Source organism: Myotis daubentonii, chromosome 8 (assembly GCF_963259705.1).
Source record: "Myotis daubentonii chromosome 8, mMyoDau2.1, whole genome shotgun sequence".
Lineage (NCBI taxonomy): Eukaryota > Metazoa > Chordata > Mammalia > Chiroptera > Vespertilionidae > Myotis > Myotis daubentonii.
In genome coordinates this window covers 32,387,400-32,402,488 of record NC_081847.1, presented here as the reverse complement: position 1 = coordinate 32,402,488, position 15,089 = coordinate 32,387,400, and the positions used below count along the sequence as shown (strand labels likewise).

Below are 15,089 nucleotides of genomic sequence, written 5' to 3'. Positions count from 1 at the left end.
CACTCCAACACTTCTTTCTGAGATCTGAACTCTCTTCCATTCCTTGCCTCCAGTCCGCTCCTGCAAAGTTCCATATATTAGTTCATCGGTTCTCAACCTGTGGGTCGCGGCCCCTTTGGGGGTCGAATGACCCTTTCACAGGGGTCGCCTAAGACACATATAAAACACATATATAATTGCATATTGTTTTGTGATGAATCACTATGCTTTAATTATGTTCAATTTGTAACAATGAAATTGGGGGTCACCACAACATGAGGAACTGTATTAAGGGGTTGCGGCATTAGGAAGGTTGAGAACCACTGTATTAGTTGATGTTGCCAATACTTTCTTATTCATTCCGAAGATATATAAAAACCAAAATATATAGTAGTTTATGGGGGGACTCTTTGAGACCCAAACTGGGTCTCAAAGCTTTGGCCTTCATCCCACTTGTACACTCTGGGGTCCCAAGGAACTGAATTTGAAAACTTTCAAACACCAGGGCACTACAAAATGCATGAGAGTTAAAAGCTCTTACAATTCCAAGAGCCGTTTGGAGAAAATAAGTGTTCACAAACTTCTTGAAGCTGGATCACCTTGTAGAAACCATGTGACTTTGTGGGTATGCCCTGGACTCCTCTTGCCAGCCCCTGACAATGGCCCTGACCTCCTCCCTCATGACTAAGGCCTCCCCCCAATTTACCTGTTACAGGTTCCACCACCTGTGGATGTAGGTGACTGTGAAACTCGTCACCAGCAGCAGCTTGAGGCCCAGTAGGAAAGCCACAAAGATAAGGGCAGGTGTCTCTGGACCTAAACACCACATGGGCAGAAGGAGACATCAACTGGGGCTCTGTGAGTTTAAATACATCCTCTGAAGTCATGTTGCCAGGAAGTTTCCGAACCACTAATTGCACCCAATTCTATCTGGGTTCAAGCCCATGTTCTTTTCTCTACACTCAGCTTCCGCTTGGAAATAAGTGATGATCTTGATCGTTTAGCCTCACCTTGAATTGAAGTCAACAAATATTGATTTTGAACATCTATCACACGGCCAGCTAATGTGTCAATGTCCAGAGGTAAAAACCTCTGGAAGTATAAAGCTGGGTGTCCTCCAGGCCTGTGGTCATTCAAATTAAACTTTTATACAAACTTAGGAGGTTGGTATCATTAACACCATTTATAGATGAACTAGAGGCCCAGTGCACAAAACTTTGTGCACTCGGCGGGGGGGGGGGGTCCCTCAGCATGGCCTGTGCCCTCTCGCAGTCTGGGACCCCTCGGGAGATAACGACCTGCTGGTTTAGGCCTGCTCCCGGGTGGCAGAGGGCAGGCCCAATCCCTAGGTGCAGCCCCTGGTCGGGCTCAGAGCAGGGCTGATTGGGGAGTTGGGGCGCCGCCCCCTGTAATGCACAGAGCAGGGCGATTGGGCAGTTGTGATGCCACCCTCAGTCACGCTCAGGGTAGGACTGATTGGGGGGTTGGGGCACTGTCCCCTGTCACACTCAAGGCAGGGTCGATGGGGAGGTTGCGGCACCACCCCCTGTCACGCACAGAGCAGGGCCAATCAGGGGGTTGGGGCACTGCCCCCTGTCACTCACAGAGCAGGACCCATCAGGGGGTTGGGGCGCCGCCACTCTCACACTCAGGGCAGGGCCGATGGGGAGGTTATGGCTCTACCCTGTCACACACAGAGCAGGGCCCATGGGGGGGGGGGGGGTTGCGGCGCTGCACCCTGTCACACACAGAGCAGGGCCGATCAGGGGGTTGGGGCGCCGCACCCTGTCACACACAGAGCAGGGCCGATCAGGGGGTTGGGGCGCCGCACCCTGTCATGAACAGAGCAGGGTGGATAGGGAGGTTGTGGCCCCGCCCCCTGTCACACACAGAGCCGCAGGGCGATCAGGGGGTTTGGGCACTGCCCCCTGTCACGCTGATCCCGGTGCCGGGAGGCCTCGCGGCTCCGCTGATCCCGGTGCTGGGAGGCATATTACCCTTTTACTATATAGGGTAGAGGCCTGGTGCATGGGTAGGTGCTGGCTGGTTTGCCCTGAAGGGTGTCCTGGATCATGGTGGGGGTCCCCACTGGGGTGCCTGGCCAGTCTGGGTGAGGGGCTGAGGGCTGTTTTCAGGCTGGGGGTGACTGAAGCTCCCAACCGCTCCTTTTTTTCTTTTTTCTTTTTTTTATTCTGGGCCAGCTTTAGCTTTGAGGCTTGGCTCCAGCTCTTAGGCCTCCGCTGCTGAAAGTAGGTTTCTGGCCTTTGCTTACAATGTTGCAATCCTGCTGGCTGAAGCCCGGTGGACTAAAACAGGTTTCTGGGGTTTTGTTTAGCTTCTATATTTGTTACATAGTTGCCTTGAGTTGCAGCTCAGAGGCCTGCAGCGGCAGGCAGGGAACGTTGGAATCCTCCGTCACTGAAGCAAGCAAGCCTCATGTTAGTTTCAAGCTGCCTGGCTGCCGGCCGCCATCTTGGCTGGCAGTTAATTTGCATATTGCCCTGATTAGCCAATGGGAAGGGTAGCGGTCGTACGCCAATTGCCATGTTTCTCTTTTATTAGGTATGATTATCTGGGGCTCTGAGAGGATAATTGACTCAGTTCCCTGAGTTTACAAAGCTATAATTACTGTAAACTAACCTTTAAAATAGTTTTGTTGGAATTCAAGTAGTAATAGTAGCTGACATTTATTGTACACATATGTAGAGTTTACATATATTAATTCACTTAATCCTCATAAGGACTCTATCAGTTAGGAGCCTTCATGTGACCCATCTACACTATATTAGACTCATCTACAGATGAGTATAGGGAAGCACAGGGAGGTTAAGTACCTGTACAAGAATATAGTGAAAAAGCCTGCTCTGTCATCAGAGCAGACGTCATGGGGTTCACAGGGTAAGGCTGGTGGACAAGTCTCTTCATATAACCCAAAGACACTATTTAACAAGAGATCATTGCTAAAGACCATCTCAGAATAACTAGTGAGCATCCTAAGCTAGTGGGAATTTTCAAGGAGGTTGAGGTGGGAGACTGCTCTCCTCAGAAATGAAAGAACCTTTCATGATGGCCACATCTAAAGGAAGAGGCAGGCCAGAAGCCAGTCTGGTTAGCAAGGAATCACAGAGTCTTAAGTTGGGCAAGACTGTAACCATTACGCCCCCTCCCTATGCCTTTCGGAACCCACTCAAGAGAGGGAGGTGACCCAGCTGCTCATAGGAGAAGAAGTGAGCTTACCTGGGTTTTCAATGGGCTTGTATGTCCCGTGGGCTGCTGGGGACAGTATGAGGTTGGCCCAGATGGAAGGCTGTGCCTCATGCTGTACCTTACAGGTGAATACCCTCTCAGACCCGTGCCCTGATGCATTCACCCATTGCAAGCTTTCCAGGGTGTAGGTCCCATCAACATTCTTCTTGGGTGTGGATGGCTCAGCTCCCTTGAATGTATCGCAGTTCTCCAGCCAGGTGAGTTGCACACTTTGTGGATAGAATCTCTGCACGTGGCAAGTAATTGCTACCAAGTCCGAGGACATTGAAGCCTGAGACATTGTCACTGCAGGGGAAACTGACACAGTCAGAGAAAACAGACAATTACTCTAGGAAGTCTACAATGGGAGCCTGAGAGCTCCTTGAGGATGGGGTCATCTTCCCAGGGCCTGTCGAAGAGGAGGATTTAGATATGGGTTAACAGATGCATGCATAAGGAAATGCATGATGAATGAATAAGAGTGTGAATGTATGAGGGAATGCATGCTTGGATAGATGCATGGATGGATGCATGGAAGAATGAATGGGAAAAATGAAAGCCATCCTAATCATTCCTCTCTTTTCCATTTTGATCATTAAAGATGATACAATGAAGTTTGAATTCCATTTAAGAACCTATGAACCAGCTGACTAATGTATGACTTGGTAATGCTAAGATTTAAAGAGTCATACACTCTAAATCTTTATGACTCAAGATACTAAGGTTTTACATAGGCGGGAACATGGGTGTGGAGAGGTTAAGTGACGTGCCTGCCACAACTTGCACAAGGTCACGAGTAGCTGGGACTGTCAGAGACAGTATGTTTTACTAGTCTGTTATTCTGACACCCAGACTCTAAGGCTGTAGAATTTAAGATTCTTTGCTTCTGAAATTTTGATCTAATGACTTCTAGACTTTTTTCAGCCAGATTTTCAGCTGTGCAATAGGACGTACTCATAATGAGAAAAAATTTTAAATACTATAAAACATGAAATACTTCAGGACACTTCATATGAACACACAACATAGTATAGTTCTAACACTACACCAAAGGATGGGAGCTCCAGATTCTGGTCCCTACTGACACCATAGCCAATGGCCAGACCTTATGTAAGTCACTTCCCCTCTGTTTCAAGAATCTTAGATTATAAGTTGTCTAAGGTGGATCAGCTTTCAGAGGGCCAGTGAAGACAAACCTCAGTTCTGGGTCTAGAGTCAAGAAAGTAACTCCTTGTGTTGTGCAATTTGAAGGAACTAAGGGCATCTGAGCCCGAAATATCCTTTCTTCATACTCAACCCTCCCAGGCCTGTTAAATTCTATCAATAAATAGAACAGCCACAGTAAGACATCATCCCCGTAGGTCATGATCTATAATCTGTCTTTCCCCTTCAGCACACGAGCAGGAATTCATACCAAGCAAAGAGCAGGATGCTGAGAAGGAGAAACCCAGGATGGTGAAGGGCTGGTAACTAGGGTGCTACCTACGGAGGACAGCCTAGGCTAAGGTACCACCAAGCAAGTGTCATGGCTCTAGGTGGAGGCAAGGACCAATAAAAGGATGGAGATGCTCAGATGGCCCATTCCAGCCACCAGCAAGTTCCCCTGGCTCTCCAGTGTCCATGGAAGTACGGGGAGGATAGAGACCCAGGCACAGAGGCAGTGTGCATGTGTTATCTCATTTAATCCTCACAAAACAAAATGAGATCAACACAGAAAGCTGCTTGGTATCAGGAAACAGAACGAAAAGCCGCTCAGAAGGAACCTATGCAAAATCAGGGCCTACTTTCATAGAAACTGCCACAAAGGAATTGGTTGAAACTACATCTTGAAAAATATTTCAATAATAAAAACAATTTTGTTAGCTCATGTTTTAAATTAAGTATGGAATATTATCAAAACCCTGCACCAACTCTTAGAAGGAACAACTCTTGGGAGTGTAAGGAAGTTGGCATAATTTTTTCCCAGAATCATATACTACAGTCTCAACAAATCCATCATTTTAAATTTCACACTTACAGCACAATCATTAACAGGAAATTTTGAAAAATTATTCGAGTGTTCTATCAATTTTCACAGTGGCCTCTTTTTAATCAAAGTGTCCTCTTTTGAAGTGTCCATAGAATTGTTAGAACCACAGGTTTTCTTCCCCATCTTTAACCACTCAGAGGCTTTGCCCATGATCTCAGAAGCTCCCCATCATTTGCATCAATGTTCTGAAATAACTTTTGCCAGATCTCTGATTTCACTTTGCAATGGATGTGATTCTGTGTGCACAGTATGGTCTGATGTTTGCCACACTTCAATCAAGGCAAGACCCGCCTCCTGGAGCAGAGGGTTTCTGGGCTCCCACAGGCCTCCGCCAACCTGTCTCAGTGCTTGGCAGTGGGGCTGGGTGGTGCCACTTCCCATCTCAAACGCCTCCCTGATTCTCTGCCTCAGGATTCCTGCATATCCACGAAATGCCACCCAGCTCATGCAGGCCCATCCCAGCCCCCCCTCCTTTGTGGGGCAACCCTCAGCCACACTCTCCATAGCTCCTTAGAGTCCCCATGGCACTGAACTTCAGTCATCCACAGGGACACCCAGTTCAACATCTCCCCTTTTCTTGTGTATCTCTCTCTCCCCATCCCTTATCCTACCTGTACCCAACTCCTAGTTGCAGGTTCTTCTTTCAGGGGAACCCAGAGAAAGACACCCACAAAGACACTTCTGTGACAGGAAACCCAACCGGAGACGCAAGCCATGTTGAGCAAGAAGGGCTCTTGAGTGGGGCCTGGTTTTGTTAGTAATCAATTCATTTGTGAAAACTGCATTTTCTATCATTTTTGCTTCTCTACACAATTGTCCTAACTGCAGAGAACTATATAATAAATACTCCGATAAGGAGGACCCCCCGAATTATCAGTTCCCTACGTTACAGGAAAGGTACTGAGGCTGGGAGAATGCAGGTAACTAGCAGGAGATCCCGCAGCTACTGAGCAGCAGAGTCAAGCCAGAGTTCACGTTCAAGGCCCCTCACTCGCCAGCCCTACAAACCCAGGGAGGCTTCACAGCTTTGAACCCCTGTTTCCTTCCGTAACCAAGAAGGGGATGAACAGTACCAGGCGGCTGTATATGTTAAATAAGTCACCCACATGGCTGTGCTTCCTGACCATGTGCTGTGCTCATCTGAGACGTCAGTATCAATAGTCTGATGCAAAATGATGTGTTTACTTCCATGATGAGAGCACACAACATAAAGAGGAAAATATATTGTACACCTTAAAGTCTTACAGACATGTGAGGAATTAATTTCACTGCTGTCTCCCTTGGGCCACTCACTGGCCTTCTCTAAGGCTTTAGAGTTGTCATTAAGGATGGGCGAGCACTAAGACTCCCTCCAGGCATGATACAGTATGACCTCACGGAATTTACACACCGGTCAAGAATTGATTCAGGCCAGGGAAATCGGCCAAAAATATCTGATGAGAAATTAGGCCAGATGAAGAAACCTCAGGGAGCCCCAGCAGTGAGGAAAAGGCTGCCTGCCACCCACAGCTCACAGCCACACCCGTGTCACACGACCCTGCCTAACGCACCAAGTGCCCCTTCAATTTAGAAGTTTCAAAGCCCTTCGCCTCCTCTTCAAAGAAATAATAATAAAATTAAATTTATGATTTATTCCTGGAAGGATTTTGACTCTGTTCTACAGATGAGAAAACTGAGTTCTGAGAGGTGATGTGAATAGTAACACTAAGAAAAAGCAACAATGGCCATTTCTGCAAGATTCATATGAGCGAGGCATGTGCTCAGCAGGGATCGTTGGGTTGAATCTTTGCCACAAGCAAGGGGGGGATGGGCCACTTTTCAGATGAGGAAACGGGGCTCAGAGGCATCCACAACCCAACCAGCCCGGCTGGACAGAGAAACAAGCTCCTTACCACGGAGGTACTGGTCCAGGTTGATGGTTTTCTGGAAAGCCAATTTCGACTTGTACATGACGAGGCAGAAGACTTGGGAGCGCACGTCCCCAGCCTGCAGGGGGACGCGCACGCTGCTGCTCACATTGTAGGTGTCTCTGCTGAGGTGGACGCTGGTCTGGGAGGTCGGCAGCGTGTGGTTGTTTTTCAGCCAGGCCACCGTGACGTGCTGCGTGTGGAATCCGGAGGACGTGTACTTCAGTAGGATGCTTGTGCCCGGCTCTGATCGCTGAGGGGGGCCTTGCAAGGTGTAAGAGTAGCTGCTCCCGCCTGCAAGGAGACACCCCCACTGTGAGAGGGCACGGAGGGGCCCATATGCCAGTGAGAACAAATCCTCAGCCTCTCTACCCAGAAGTCTCGCTGGCTCCTTGTCCAGAGGGTTAAAGGTTACATTCTAAAAAGAGCTAATTTCTGAAGCTGATACCAGAAGCCAGACGATGAAGCCCCAGGGAGCCCCAGCAGGGTGTATGAAGGCTGCCTGCCACTCACATCTCACAGTCACACCCATGTCACATGACCCTGCTGATGGCTCTGCCTACCTCACCAAGTTCTCCCCCAAACCATAGGAGGTGGGAGTTAGGACTCTCGCCATTTCACAGATGAGGAAGCTGAGTTCTAGACAGGCTAGGTAACTTGCCCAGGGCCCACAGCTGGGCACGGGCAGAGCTGAGGTTCTTAGCCAAGCAGTCTGCCTGCAGGGTCTGTACCCATGACTCCCGCTCGGCTCTGCCCCCAGTCCCTGGGAAGGGAGGAGCGCCTCACTGCTCAAGACCAGGGCATGTGAAAGCAAGTGGCACAGAGAGGGGCTAGGAGCTCAGGCTTTCATGTCACGTTCAACCCAAGTTTGCATTCCCAGGCCCTCCACTAGGTGAACCTGAGCAACTCGACTCTCTAAGCCTCAGTTTCCTCATCTGCAACATGGATGGTTCTTATTTTTGAGAATTAATGAATAAATTAAGTAACTAGTATAAGAATATGTGGCACATATTAACCACTCTCTAAGTGGTCTAGCATCATATACTTACTGTAAGTTAACATTTTTCGTTTAGCCCTGCTCTGGACTGGGCACCTTGAAGATTGCAAAACGGGCATCATAGAGCACCTACTGTGTGCCCCATGGTCAATCAGGGGTCAGGGAACAAATCTTCAGCAGGCACAACAGTTGTCATTACAAAGATGAGGAGACTGAACCCTGGCCACTGTGCTCAGTAGTTAGAGCGTCGGCCTGTGCCACTGTGCTCAGTAGTTAGAGCGTCGGCCTGTGCACCGAAGGGTCGCAGGTTCCATTTCTGGTCAACAGCACATACCTGACTTGCAGGTTCCATCCCCAGCCCCAGTCAGAGTGAATGTGGGAGGCAACCAATTGATGTCTCTTCACCTCTCTCTCTCTCTCTCTCTCTCTCTCTCTCTCTCTCTCTCTCCCCCTCCCTCCCTTCCACTCTTTCTAAAAATCAATAAAATATCCTCAGGGGAGGATTAACAAAAAACAAAGATGAGGAGACTGAGCTGAGTAGGGGCAGTGCCTTGCCTGAGGCAGATGGCCAGTGGCAGCCCTATGACATGATACTGATCCATTGGACTCCCACCAAACTCCACACATAGGAGCCAGTGTTAGCTTCAAGGGCTGAAATCCTCACCATGGAGGAGAGGTAGAAACAGACAGGAGGTCCCAAAGTTTAAGAGGCAATTGTGAATGTGGGCAGATGTGACCATTCAAGAAATAAATACCAGAAACAGAGTATTTAAGGTTGATTTGAGAAGAGGCGTGAGATAGCGAGGATGTGTGTTCTCAGGCAGGATGGAAGCGAAAACTACAGGAAAAGCACGTTGAGTTTGTGAAGAGACAGCCCTGCCTTCTGATGAAGGCTCTGAGATCCCTGAGACTTGGTCGTCCGCTGCCTTTCCCAGCCGTCTTATGCCACAGGCGTGCGAGGACACCTGGTGCACAGTGAGTGCTCTGCGGGTGCCAGCGTGAACAGGCACAGCTGGCAGTGCAGGAGGGTGAGTGCCGAGGTAGGGTTTTCTGGGCCAGGTGGGGGAGGTGTCGCTGCAAAGGTGTGGCACCCAGTGCCAGGAGAGGAGGTTGCCCTTCTCTTCCGCGACCACAGGGCGCTTCCAACAGCTGAATCAAAGGGGTGCTCTCAGGGGCTTCACCTGGCAGCAGTGGGCAGACACACTGCGTGCAGGCAAAGGAGAACAATAGACAGAGGAAAGGACTCAGAGTGAGTCCATAGAGAAGTGAGTCAATAGAGAAGTAATGTAACCTGCTTCTGATGGGAAAGGACCAGCTTGGAGTTTTTCATTCAAATCTGCATGCCTCTCTGGGTGATCGTTTTTCTTATTTCTGTTGGACAAGAAACATTGGGGCGTGTAGAAAAGGAATGGTGGAGGGATCTCCCCCGCCGCCAACCCCCCCCCCCCCCCCCCCCCCCCCGCCGAGAACCCTTCCAGCAGGCAGATAGGGGCAAATTCTGTCAGGGAGGGATGGCGCGTGGGCCCGAGCCCCTGCTGGAAGATGCGCAGTGTCGCCGCTGCACCTGGACCACGCTTTCTCTGCAGTGACTGGGCTCTAATACGTGCACCAGGCGCAGACCCCACACTTCCTGGAGGGACCTGTCTGTCCTTCCCCACCCGCTGTGGTTCTGGAGAGCGGTCAGTCCACACTCAGGTTCAGCTTCAGCCAGGGCTGGCCAGGCCTGGCCAATCATAATCCTCCCTTCTCTCCATTCCCACCTCGTGGCTCAGTCCCTCCGCCCATCTATCATCTGATCCCGGAAAGCAACGCCCTTCTCTGTCTGAATTGCTGGCCGGCAGCGCCCCCTTGTGGTCAAAGTCATCTGAGCCACCAAGGATGAGATCAATAAGGCGGAGAAAGGGTTAGGATGGGAGGGGGAAAGGGAGAGGAGGAGGGGGAATGGGAGGCGGAGAAAATGAGAAGGGGAAGGGGGAAAGGAGAAAATGAGAAGGGGAGCGGGGAGAGGCAGAGAAAGGAGAAAGAAAAGGCGCACCGAGCAGTAGAGAGAATGAGAATCTCGCACCTGCAGCCACCCTGTCTAATCTCATTAAAATTGACTTCCAGAAACTTCCAGCGGAGCCCGTCGTGATTAAAAGCCCCCCTAGGAGGGACGTTGGCGCCCACAGTCAAACCCCTGCGGTGTCCGCAGTCCAGTGTTAGAGCGGAGAACCTTCAGCCTGCAGAGGCCGCGGGGCAGGCAGGGGTTGTCCCACTCCTTCCTCCCAAGGCGAGGGTGCGGGGGAGGGAGGGAGGGAGGGATGGACGTCCGCGGGGAGTGCCTGAGAGGTTTATCTCCAGCGCAGGGCGTCCTTCCTTCCTTCACGGTCCACCCTGGCCCCGCAGCCATGCTGCCCAGGGCGCTGGGCGGCGCTGCACCCACCTTTCCTCAGCCGGGACGCCTGAGCCCGCAGGGTGATGTTGGCCTGGACCGGGGGCTGCTCATCCTGGACCACCCAGCAGGCAAACTCGCTCCCGTTGGGCTTGGCCGCTGCCTGCCACGTGTGCGCCAGAGAGTAGGTCCCATCTGCGTTTCTGGTGACCTGGGGGGCCGGCACGGTGTGGACGGTGTGCCTGTTCTCCATCCAGGTGAGGTGCAGGTGGGAGGGATAGAAGTGGCTGGCGTGGCAAGTGAGATTCACTCTCTGATGATGGGGGGTGTTCGCCTCGGAGGGCTGGGCGGTGATCTTCACGGTGGGAACGACTGGCCGAGGAACAGAGAGAAACGTCCTTTGAAATCACACCTGACCCCCTGGCTGGCTTGTGAAGGAACAACCAGCCACAGATTCTCTCACACTTTCTTTTTTTTAAATGCTTTTTATTTTTTTTAATTGTTTTATTGCTTAAAGTATTACATATGCCATCAGTTACTTTTTTTTTTTTTTTTTTTTAAGAAATGGTTTTCCCCTGTATGCTCAGTGCAAGGCAAATGGAGCCAAATCTTAATAGTCATTAAATATGGGCTAAGGGTACATGGGTGTCTGGGATCTTACATGCTGTGTTTCAAATATTTCAAATCATGAAATATAATTGTCAGATGTACTCAAACGCAATGCCCATGAGGAGAGGGACTTAATTTTATTCATTGCTCTATGCTCAGCACCTGGAACAGTGCCTGGCCCATAGTCGATATTCCTTTGTTGAATGAATAATCAATATTGAAGATTAATAACAGCAATGATATTAATGGAACAAATATGTTTGGAATGGAAAGTTGAGCCAGATAATAATAACAGACATTCACAAACATCTTACTGTGTGCCAGGCACTATTTATAAGTCACTGTTCTAGGTGCTTTATGAGGAATCAGTCATTTGATCCTCACATGATGAAGCATCCATCTAATATAAAAACTGCTGTTTGAAATTTTAACCCTGCTATTTTGGCTTCTGTAAATGCTTGGTTGCTTAAATAATAAGGAAAATAAGACTACTTCCATTTCAGAGAGGCCATTAAACCTTTCCCAGGCTAAAGTTATCAGTGCTGGCACCAACCCTTTGGTTGAGGTCTCAAAGCCCCAGCACATAGGGGCTCTTTAAGAACTTGCAAAGGGGACCAGAAAACCCCATATTTGGGAGACAAAGAGGGTAAAAAGGTATCAATACAGGAAACTTCCTGTGTGACTTTACCCAGAATTCTAGAGAGATTTTTCTCTGGGCCCGCATGTAATAATAATAAATGTAGCCCCATCTCTCTAAGCGTTGCTTGGTTCTTCTCTGTTCTTCTGTAACAATGAAACCTATGAGGTGGGTCTTCATTTTATTTCCATTCTAGGAGGAAATCCAGGCCCAAGGAGGTTAAGGAGCTTCCTCAACATCTCACAAGTGGTGAAGCGTACAGACTCAGTGGTTCTCAGCCTTCTGGCCCTTTAATACAGTTCCTTATGTGGTGACCCAACCATAAAATTATTTTCGTTGCTACTTCATAACTGTAATGTTGCTACTGTTATGAATCGTCATGTAAATATCTGATATGCAGGATGCATTTTCATTGTTCACGACCCAGAGGTTGAGAACCGCTGGTACAGAGGGTTGATCCCAGATGGTCAGCCTCTGGGACCGGTGCCTTTAATGGCTACACTGCCTGGTCAGCCATGGCCCTGAGGAGCTTCTGTTTCCCATGCGTGAACTGGGGCTTCAGGTGGAAGACTGTGGCTGCCAACATGCCAAGGAAAATGATGCCCCCCGCCCTACTACCCACTCACCTCGGAGCACTTGGGAGAGGTTCATGGTCCTGTGCAGGGGCGCTGCCAGGTCCCTGTGGGTGACTTCGCAGGTGATCTCTGACGAGACATCTTGGCGCACCAGCGTCAGCCACACCTTGCTGGTGATGGAGTAATTGCCTTTGTCATCAGTCACCAGGCGCTGAGCGGAGGCTGGATGCTCATCCCAGTCCTTCATCCAGGTGACACTGATGTCCTGGGAGCTGAAGGGGCCGGCGGTGCAGTTGAAAGGCACCGAGTTTCCAGGGGCTGCCCTCTCCGCCGGGCCCGTCAGGGTGATGAATGGCTGCCCAGCTACGAAAAAGAGCACTTGTCTGCACACTGAGGGCGGGACACCGCCAGCACTCAACAGCCTGTCAGAGGCGCCTGTGCTCTCAGGCCCTGTGGACCTACTATGCACCGTGTGTGGTTCCTGCCTCAATGGATCATACACACAGATGATAACAAGGGAACAAGCAAATATATAATTGCAACTGGGGCTCAATGACCTAAGGGAAACCCAGAGAGTACAGAGATGGAAAATGCTGGGGGGAATTATTCTAGAAGTTAGAAAAGGATTCCCAGGGAGGTGACATTTTGAGCTGAAACTGAGGAATGGATAGGAGCCAGCCCTGGGGCAGGGAAATCACATTCTAGAAAGTGGGGAAGCAGGTGAGAATAGCTCGGGCAGGAAGAGCTTGGCGGGCTTGAGAAACTGAGAGGCCTGGGGTCTGCAGCATGTGGGCAAAGCGGTGCAATGAGAAGATCCTATTCTGATGGGAAGCCGGGGGAGATTGTAAGCAGAGGGGCAGGCGGCCTCACTGACATGCTTTAGGAGATAACGGGGGTTTCTGTGTGGAGAATGGGCAGGAGGGTGGCATTGGGAGCAGGGAGGCCAGCGAGGAAGCTGCTGCCGACATCGGGTGAGGTGGTGATGCCCGGGCTGGGGTTCTGAGAAACGGAGGCACATCTGGAAGGTAGAGCCCACAGGACTTGGTCATGGACTGGGTGGGAGAGGAGACACAATGAATTATGGGGAAGTGATTCTCGGGGTTCTCTCCTGAGCATCTGGGTGGGTGGTGGTTCTAGGTTTTGAGGAGAAAACTGGACGAGTTGGAATGGGAGAGGGGTGGTGAGGAATCAAGGTTTCCATTTGGGACATAAGTGTGAAGCCAGGGATCCCCACAGGCGAGGATGGCAGGCCCGCTCCCCCTCCAGGATCTCCTGGGCAAACAGTGGAGCTGCCTCAGTGGCGCCCACCCTCTGCTCGCTCGCCCCGGGGGATGGGCGGCTCTCTCCACCGGAGGCAGCTTCCTCCCCCTCACAGAGCAGGACTGTGACAAAGCACTTCTGCTTCTGACCGAGGATCTGACTCCTGGGGTCATCCCAGGACAACTGAGGGCCAGACTCGTCCGCCCCCACGCCATGGTCTGCAGAGATCTGCGGGCCAGACCTCTCCAAGCCTTTGCTGCATTCCCCGAGCCCCTGCTCTGAGCCAGGATGTCAGCTGGAGACACAGGAGCCCCTGGCCAGGTGTGTGTGCAGAAGGGCACAAGTAAACCAGCAACGACAACAGGGAGTGACAGGTGATGGAAGGCGGCTGCGGGGACCAGAGAGCATGTCCTCTCAGCAGTGAGCTCTGGTACCTTCTGCATAGCGCTCTCTCTCCCCTGAGTGAGCCCTCAGGATAATTATCACCCATCTGGCAGCACCCTGTGGTTTATGAAACACTTTCGGGTGGGTGTGCTCGTCGTCATCCACATCCCAACTGAGAAATGCTAGTGTTTCACTTCCCAGAAGAAACAGGCTCAGAGAGGTTTAGTGACGGCTCAAGATCACACAGCCTGTTAGTGGTGACGCAGGGAGGTTACGCAGGTGCGTCTGACTGTGGGTCCAGCACTCTTCCCGCAATGCCAGAGGCTCCATCACTCAGGGGTTCCTCTCTCCCTCTGTCTTTCCCAACCTCACACCCTCTCTGACCTGGACCAGGTGGCCACCCAAACCAGAGCTGGCATCAAAGAAACTGGGTGGGAGGCGGGCTCCTCCTTCACTCTGTGACAGCCCCCCAGCCCCTCACCCGCCGGTCACATCTTGCTCTTCCTGACCCCAAAGCTCCCATCATCGGCTCCCCACAGGCCCACATTGAGGAAAGCAAGCAAACAGCACCTGGGAGGCAGGTCCGCAGCTCAGCTAGGTCCTCTGGCCTCAGCCCCTCTGCCCACCCCTCACACGCGAGGTGGCTGGATTCGGTACCCCCAGGTGTTCCCTCCCAGACCTGAGGATTCCTGTGGGCAGCTCTCAGAACTCACCTGCGAGTCCCAGCAGAAGGGTAGGCAGGAGGGAGCCCAGGGCCTGCCCCAGCGTGGCAGTCATGGCGGGAAGCTCACAGCTTCCCTGGTCTGCGCGGGCGCCAACCCCCCAGATGAAGCTCTACATGAGCCCGGGAGCCACTGCCTGGTCTCCCGACAGCCTGGGCGGGCCCCCAACTCCCAGACACCCACCCACCTCCAGCCTGGAGCAGCTGGGTGAGCCACAGCGAGAGAAGTGGTCACTGTGGCCCAGGCTTCCTTCCAAACCCCAAACCCTCAGATCTGAGGTCTCCAGCTGGGAAGTGCCTGCTGCCCGGGCCTGGGGGCTGCCTGTCTTGTGCGGCCAGCAGAGCAGGCAGGCATGGCTCCCACAGCTGCTGCA

At 51.3% G+C, this 15,089-nt stretch overlaps 1 protein-coding gene across 1 annotated transcript; it reads right to left on the bottom strand.

The window, feature by feature from the left end:
• Positions 1–325: 325 nt before the first annotated feature.
• On the bottom strand, positions 326–14,804 carry LOC132240264 (tyrosine-protein phosphatase non-receptor type substrate 1-like). The gene is made up of 6 exons (XM_059707557.1): positions 14,708–14,804; positions 12,402–12,713; positions 10,581–10,901; positions 7,147–7,455; positions 3,217–3,543; positions 326–795 (listed from the first exon to the last, which is right to left on the bottom strand). Exons 1-6 carry the CDS (start codon positions 14,769–14,771, stop codon positions 689–691), a joined length of 1,440 nt encoding a protein of 479 aa, XP_059563540.1. The 5' UTR covers positions 14,772–14,804; the 3' UTR covers positions 326–688.
• Between the last annotated feature and the right edge of the window lie 285 nt (positions 14,805–15,089).

Bases quoted from the DNA above. Each gene is read 5' to 3' on its own strand.
- LOC132240264 (XM_059707557.1), bottom strand. From the start codon at position 14,771: ATGACTGCCACGCTGGGGCAGGCCCTGGGCTCCCTCCTGCCTACCCTT. The intron at 7,456-10,580 runs GTGGGTGCAGCG...GTCTCCTTGCAG, and splicing joins GGCGTCCCGGCTGAGGAAAG to GCGGGAGCAGCTACTCTTAC. The intron at 796-3,216 runs GTAAGCTCACTT...TGTGGTGTTTAG, and splicing joins CAAGCCCATTGAAAACCCAG to GTCCAGAGACACCTGCCCTT.